The sequence below is a fragment of the Elaeis guineensis genome, chromosome 11 (genome assembly GCF_000442705.2).
Source record: "Elaeis guineensis isolate ETL-2024a chromosome 11, EG11, whole genome shotgun sequence".
In the NCBI taxonomy this organism is placed as follows: domain Eukaryota; kingdom Viridiplantae; phylum Streptophyta; class Magnoliopsida; order Arecales; family Arecaceae; genus Elaeis; species Elaeis guineensis.
Window position 1 is genome coordinate 17,994,798 of NC_026003.2, and position 7,226 is coordinate 18,002,023.

The window sequence follows — 7,226 nt, forward strand, 5'->3', positions numbered from 1 at the left end:
TGCGTCACATAATTCACACGAGAAAGAGTTTCTCATGGAACCTTTCCACGCATAAAGAGTCCACGCCCTTCTCTTCTCACGCTACAAGTGGATAGGGATGAGTTGGTTTTCATTTGAATTCAAATTTGATTTGAATTCAAATGTGTAACCACTTGTCTTTATCCTCTCACTCGGATAAGACACGTTTTGAACTGTTTTAAAAGAGATAGGGAGTTGGAGCGTGCGTAAAAAAAATTCTGAAAAAGAAAGTGGGGCGTGAGGAAGCCTTGTGCGTGAGGTGAAGGTCCAAAACCTTTCGAGACAAAAAGAAAAAAAGAAAGAAAATTGGGCGCAGGGTTTTTGGTGTGCACCCTAAAGTTTCTACTTAGGGTTCGGGAAGTGAGATTGGTGTGCCACGAGTGTCGTGAGTCCACTAAATTTCAGAAAGAGATCCATCAGCCTCTCAATCAATCATGCAGACGATCTGGAGCATCCGAAGAGTCGGCACACATCGATCGAAGGAGTTCGATCAACATCAACCATCAAAAGGGTGAAATCACGAACTAGCATTCGTGAGGAGCCGATCAGACGGGAGCTTCGTGTGGACGATCCGCAGAGGCCAGACACTACTGTGGCTGCGACGTGACGATCAGAGCCCTCCGACGGTGATCAGTTTGCGGTGATCGACTACCCGCAAAAGGTGATGTGTTCTGAACACAGTACAGTAAAAAGTTTACTGTTTCAAATTTGAATTTCAAATTTAAATGCATGCTGTTATATCATATTTAGATCCTAGTATAGGGTTAATTAGTATTAATTAATGAGATTAATTAATAATTCTGCTGTAAAATAGTAATTTTGAAAAAGTTTTAAAATTATCATTTTGCCCCTGCACTGAATTTTGCTGCACATGAGTCATGAGCTCCTCCGCGATCTTCAATGCTGTATTTCGATGCCCCCACCACCCTGGCACCCTCTCTCCCCGACCCGATGCCTGCATCCCAGCCCCCTGCGAGCTCCTCTATGCTCCCTAGCGCTCGTATCCCGACCCTCCTCCTCCACCACTCCCTGGCGAGCTCCTCCTCCCTGGCACTGCGATCCCATCCCCCTGTTCTCCCCCCTTTCCCTTGCTCCCCCGTGAGGTCCTCCGCCCCGATGCTCGCACCCCGATCCCCGTGGCTTTCCTTACGGGCGCATGCACCCCATCCATCACCCCCCATTCCGATGCCTACACCCCACCCCTCCCTCCACACCCTTTCCCCATGACGCCCCCCACGGCCCACGGCCATCGTGCTCACATCCTCCTGCCCCCCCACTCTCCGACGGGCTCCCTTTGCAGGGTTTTTCTTTTTTTTTTTTTTAGAATTTAGGTGGGTTGGCCCGTTTAACCCGCAGCCCATGGCGGGTGGGTTGGATTGGGGTCTTTCCAACACGTCAATTAAACTGGCTAGCCCGCCCCACCCCATCTAAAGGTGGGTTAGAGTTGGTCGGGGCAGGTCGGGATGGGTCAGCCCGTCTTGACAGTTCTATCAGTAATATTTTTTGTACTAGGATGTCATAATTTTAACCTACAATATCATAATTTTGATCCATGGTTCATAATTCTGCATTCGAAGATCTTTTTTGTGTCAGGATGTCATAATTTTATCCTACAATATCATAATTTTGATCTATGATTTCATAATTCTACGTTCAGATATATTTCTTATGCCAAGATGTCATAATTTTAACACATAATATTATAATTTTAATACAGAATATTATAATTCTGCATTCGATGATATTTTCTGTGTCAAAATATCATAATTTTAATCTACAATATCATAATTTTGATTCAAGATTCATAATTCTGTGTTTGGAGATCTTTCTATGCTAAGATGCCATAATTTTAACCTACAATATCATAATTTTGATTCAGAATTCGTAATGTTCAACCAAACTTCAAAATAATAAGAACATTACATTTTGGAGGAAAATGATATTTTTGTTATATTTAGTTTGAAAAGTAGAATGTGACGTGTATTAAATATATTCAGTGATGGAATAATATACTATCTTTATTTTTTTAATACCTTTAAATATCCCATTACGTCATACCACGAGAGCACTATGAGGATCAATCGAATAACGCAGTGCGCTCCACGTCAGATTTTTTATATTGCGAGCGATGTACAAAGAATTTCGCTAAAGCATGATGCCTGCCGCGTGGCAAAAAGCATAGATTAGGTCCGGCTGCGGCACCCCAGGTCTAAACCTCGATAGGAATCCACCCAAAAAGCTTTGGGCTTGAGCCCAAGCAGACTCATCTCCATCAAGATACTAGTTTTTAATCAATATTAGGCACTTGCCAACACAATATAATTTGAGATTAACAACCAGTCGCATGCAATGCATGTTCAAAAAAAAAAAACAAGGTTAATATGATTTGACACCAGCAACCAGACATATGCAATTTATATCTTGAAAAACATAGTTAGTTTTAAGAATTAATGGATAAGAGAAATAAAATGTATGGATATTGTTTTCGTTGATGTTTTAGTTTTCAATTTTTTTCAAAAAGGTTTAACATGTTGGAAATATGGCTGGAGATGGATACAGATTTTTTAGAAAAAAATAAAGTTAAAATAGTTTGGAATATCTAAGAAAGTCTAAAAAATACACAGAGTTGTGCATGGCTTGCCCATAACTTATTAACTGTATATTTCTGCAAATATTTATGAAGAAAAATGCTGATCATATACTTTAGAATCTAAATAGCATATTTCTTCCTTATTCGATAGCACACATATTTGAATGCCATAATATTGCGAAGTATAATTAACATCAATCTCCTCAAAAATCAATCTTCTTTTGCCCTTCAGGAGAGAAGGATTCACGTTCCTTCTCACACATCTGCAATTAGACCATCACTTTGAGATCTATACAGACGGATGAAAGATGGGCACGAAGAAAAATAGATTCTTCTTTAATGCAACCATGTTCCATCTTCTTTTGTAGATTTTCTGATATTGCTCCATGAATTAAGATTTTATAAGTCTATCGTCTAAATCTTAAATAAATTTAAATAATTTATATAAATTAATTATACAAAAGTCAAGATTTGATTTTATGATTTTGATAATATTGGCATTATTTGAAAATATTTGCTTTTTTTTTTTTTTAATTTTATGAGTTAAATTCCAAGATCCTTCCAACTCCGGCTCTTTCCGTAACGCGAAGTTGGGCTAATGCCCAAGATCATCCGGGACAACTGCCTTTCAGAAACCGAATCAAGAAACCCACCCATTCGGACTTCTGAATAGACGGAAGCAAGGAAGCTCTACTTCAACGTGGGACCCGCATCATAGCACTTACTCGTCAGGCTCTGGTTGGTCAATAAGTAGTACCGCGTTATAATGTGGAGGCATCGCTGGTGGAATCCTAATCAAATTCGAACCCTATCCTGGTCGTGAGTTCAACCGACGTGACGGCGGTTCGCAAGGCATAGCTTCCAAGCGGGGATCATTGACCTTCTTTGGCGATCCCGACCATTGGATCATATATTAAACGGACGTCTATGCACTTCGGACTTCCCCGTATCTACTAATGCACAGCTTTTGAAGTGATCATTGTGCGATCCGACGGTGGATTCGCAGAAGGAAGGTGAAACCCTTCTTTCGCGCGAATTCTACAACGCTATCCTTCCAAGCGACGCAAGACGGATAGAATAAACTTCGGAAGTAAACTAAAGACGGCAAATCCTCTTTTACCTAAATTCCTAGTACGACTAGGTCTAATTCTCTCCCCTAAGTGTCCAACTCTCTTCCTATATAATCTTGCATTGCTTCTGATTTGTTAAAATTTCCATCATGTCGAACGTGCCCACATCTCTTTGTGAGTCCTCTCTCACCCTTTTCCTGTTCGCAATATCGAGTTCTGATCCGTGGCCCTTCTCTTCAGTCCCGTAAGTCCTCTCTCCCAAGCTTCTAGTTTTCTTCTTGTTGTGTTCCTTGTTTCCTCTTCTGTTGATGAAGTCCGAAGACAAGGATCACCACCACCACCCCCACCACCGCCATAACCGGTTGTTTAACTTCCACCTCCACATGCGACACGAGAAGGGGGCTTCGTCACCCAAGGGGTTGATGGGAATAAGGGTGGGAATGGAAGGGGAGGAAGAGCAGCAGCGATTCATGGTGCCGGTGGAGTATTTGAAACATCCGCTCTTCGTGGGGCTTCTCAACGAGGCCGAGAGGGAGTATGGGTTTGACCAACCGGCGGCGATCACCATCCCGTGCCGTGTCGACTACTTCCGCTACGTCCTGAGCATCATCGACCGTGATAGTAGTGCCGGTCAAACCCATCATCGCCAACACCACCGCTTGGCCCATTGCGCTGGTTGTTTTAGGGCGTGATGGCAAAACATAGAACAAAAGATCAGTTATTATTATTATTATTATTATTGGTTTGAAAATTGAGGATGGTTCTGATGACCATATGCTATGAATACTTGGTGAATGATGTGTTATTTTTTTATTTTCTCTTTTTCTTTTATTTTCCTTCTTCTTTTGTGATCTATCCAACCCCGGAGGTGAAAGTTTGGGCAGACTTTTTTTTTTTTTTTGTGAAATTAATTGGCATCGTAAATTCAAGATATTGAAATCTCGGCCCACATGGTGAATAAATTTTTCTTATAACATATTTAACATATCTTAAATTCAAGATATTGAAATCTCGGCCCACCATCCAATTTACCCATAATTAACACACACATATGTATAAGTTCTAGCTCGAGGGCCTAAGTAGTGGCTGATTTATCTTATGTTTGGTTAGGAACATAAGAGAAAAGATGGATGAAATTGGAAGGATGGATGATTTCCATTCATTGTTTGATTTAAAAAATTTTAGAGAGAATGGATGAAAAAGATGGATAAATTTATGAGAAATAAATTATTCTAATGACAAAATTATCCCATAAAAATATTTTAATAAATCTAATAACATTCACCTCAAATATCCTTTCCATTCTCTTTATCTTTCTTTCTCTTCAGATCCTATCATTTCCTTCTCTTTAGCATCCTGTCACGCTTAGTTTTTATTTTTTTTATCTAATATTATTTTTATTATTTATCTGTATGGTGATAGTTGGTGGATTTTTTTTTTTTTTGTTTTGGATTTTTATGGATTATAATAAAACAACGTAGTGCAAACAGAGGATATGCGTTGGGTGGTGGGGGCGCATGGGTGATGCAAAACAGAGAATGGGAGGACGGGCGCGGGGCAGAGAAGATGGTTTTCTATGGACTCAAAACAGAATGGGTGGTTTTCTTAAACAGAAAAAAATGTGGGTTGGGGTGGGAGCGCCGTGTTTAGTTATCTATTCATACAAAAATATAATTAAATATTTAAATTAAATAATATATTAATTATTATTTATGTAATTATTTTTTATAATTAATTTATAAAATTATTTATTAAAAAAATAAATTAAAATTAAATATCTATATTTTTTATATAATTATAAATTATATAGATTTTAAATATATATATTATCATATTTTTTTAGTATAAATAATATTATAAATAAATAATAATAATACTTTCTTATCAAAGGATAGTTTAGCAAAAATATCATCTATCCCTCTTCTATTCCTTTTATTCTTATCCATCTTTCTATATTTATCGAACAAATAGGAGGATGAAATGGATCTTCCATCCTCCTCTCTCCCATCCATTCATTCTTTCTCATACTCATTCCTTCAATCTATCCTCCATACCAAACAGAGATTAGAGACGATTGCAGATCAATTAATAAAGCTTCTAAATGTTGCATTATATATATATATATAAAGTTCTAGCTTGAGAGGCTAAATAGTGATTGATTTAGTGCAGATCAATAAAACCTATGGCAAGTATTATTAAAGTTAGGCTCGATGTGCACCATAGTCCATATCAGTCATGAGAGCTCCTTGTTGGAAGAGGTTGTGGAGGATATGATAAATTGAGTAGAACCAAGTTATAAATGGACCTCTCTCTTTTCAAGTACGAGCCGAACATGACCCTTTTTTTTTATTATTTTTTTATTTTTATTGCGTGTGTGAGTATGGAGGGGGGGGGGGGGGGGGGGGTGTGCATTATGAGGTTGAGTGGGAGAGATGGTCACGGTCTATATCTACTGATAAAAGATGTGCCATATGGTTATTAGTTTAGATTGCTCCTTCTCTTAATAGCTCAAGCTTTAAACTATTAGTCCGTGACACATTTTGTCCAAATAAAATACGTAAGGCACATGGACCGTATCCATTACTTGCCAAATTAGTTGAAATCTAAAATAGACTTTAGTCTCATTGGGTCAAGTGGTGGGACTCTCAAATCGGATAGTTATTACACAATATTTGGTTTCTTTGATGAGAAACTAATATGTAAAAACATTTAATTAAAATTTGATTTATCCCTTCTTTCCAATTTGACCCAACCCAAACTTCATCTAGCTTGTAAGTACATAATATTTTTGCATTGCAATAAATCTTACATATTTATACTACCATTTCCATCAAAACAACTGTTTTATTTTGTTACAATCCATCAAGCTGTCATCGTTGCGATCGAATCATGATTGTCCACTAATTGCTTAATTATTACATAAATATGGAGAAGGCCAATGCCATTCTTCAAAATTGTAAACAAAATATGATTATACATGTATTGTAAAAGATTTTGTTATGCATCTATGAATATGAATATAAAAATTGTTGATATCAATAAAAATATAAAATGTGAAAATTGTAAACAGACCCTAAGTATTGATATCACCTTGAAAAATGGGGAGGGGGATCCATCATTCATCCTCTTGTTTTACTATCCTGCCTTTTATCCAACCTTGGGGATCATACACACTTTGGCATTCTCATAATCTCTATTATGTCCAGTGTTTACATCGAGCCAATATTCGCAGCAATCACATCTGAGCCCTTCATAATATTTTACTGACATGCTTTTGGGCTTGTTCGGCGCCATTATTATCTTTTTGTTTTTATTTCTCTTCAACTTAGTAAAATACCATGTGGAAAAATTGATACCAAACTTATGCTATTCCTTATCAAAAAAAAACTTATACTGTTCCAACTTCTGCAATTGCTTGTTTCTAAAAGTAAAAAGATTCTTTGCTTCCAAAACGTTGAAAATTTTCAGAACATAATTTGGAAAAATATCAAGATTTCATCATTAGGGGCTGGTCCAGCATAATTTCCTTCTTAGTCTTCTGAAAACAA

General features: G+C 37.6%; 1 protein-coding gene across 1 annotated transcript; it reads left to right on the forward strand.

The window, feature by feature from the left end:
* The first annotated feature begins 3,834 nt into the window (after positions 1–3,834).
* Positions 3,835–4,472, forward strand: LOC105045079 (auxin-responsive protein SAUR32-like). Its single transcript, XM_010923245.3, has one exon. The coding sequence runs from the start codon at positions 3,987–3,989 to the stop codon at positions 4,368–4,370; it is 384 nt and encodes a 127-aa protein (XP_010921547.2). The 5' UTR covers positions 3,835–3,986; the 3' UTR covers positions 4,371–4,472.
* The last annotated feature ends 2,754 nt before the right edge of the window (positions 4,473–7,226 follow it).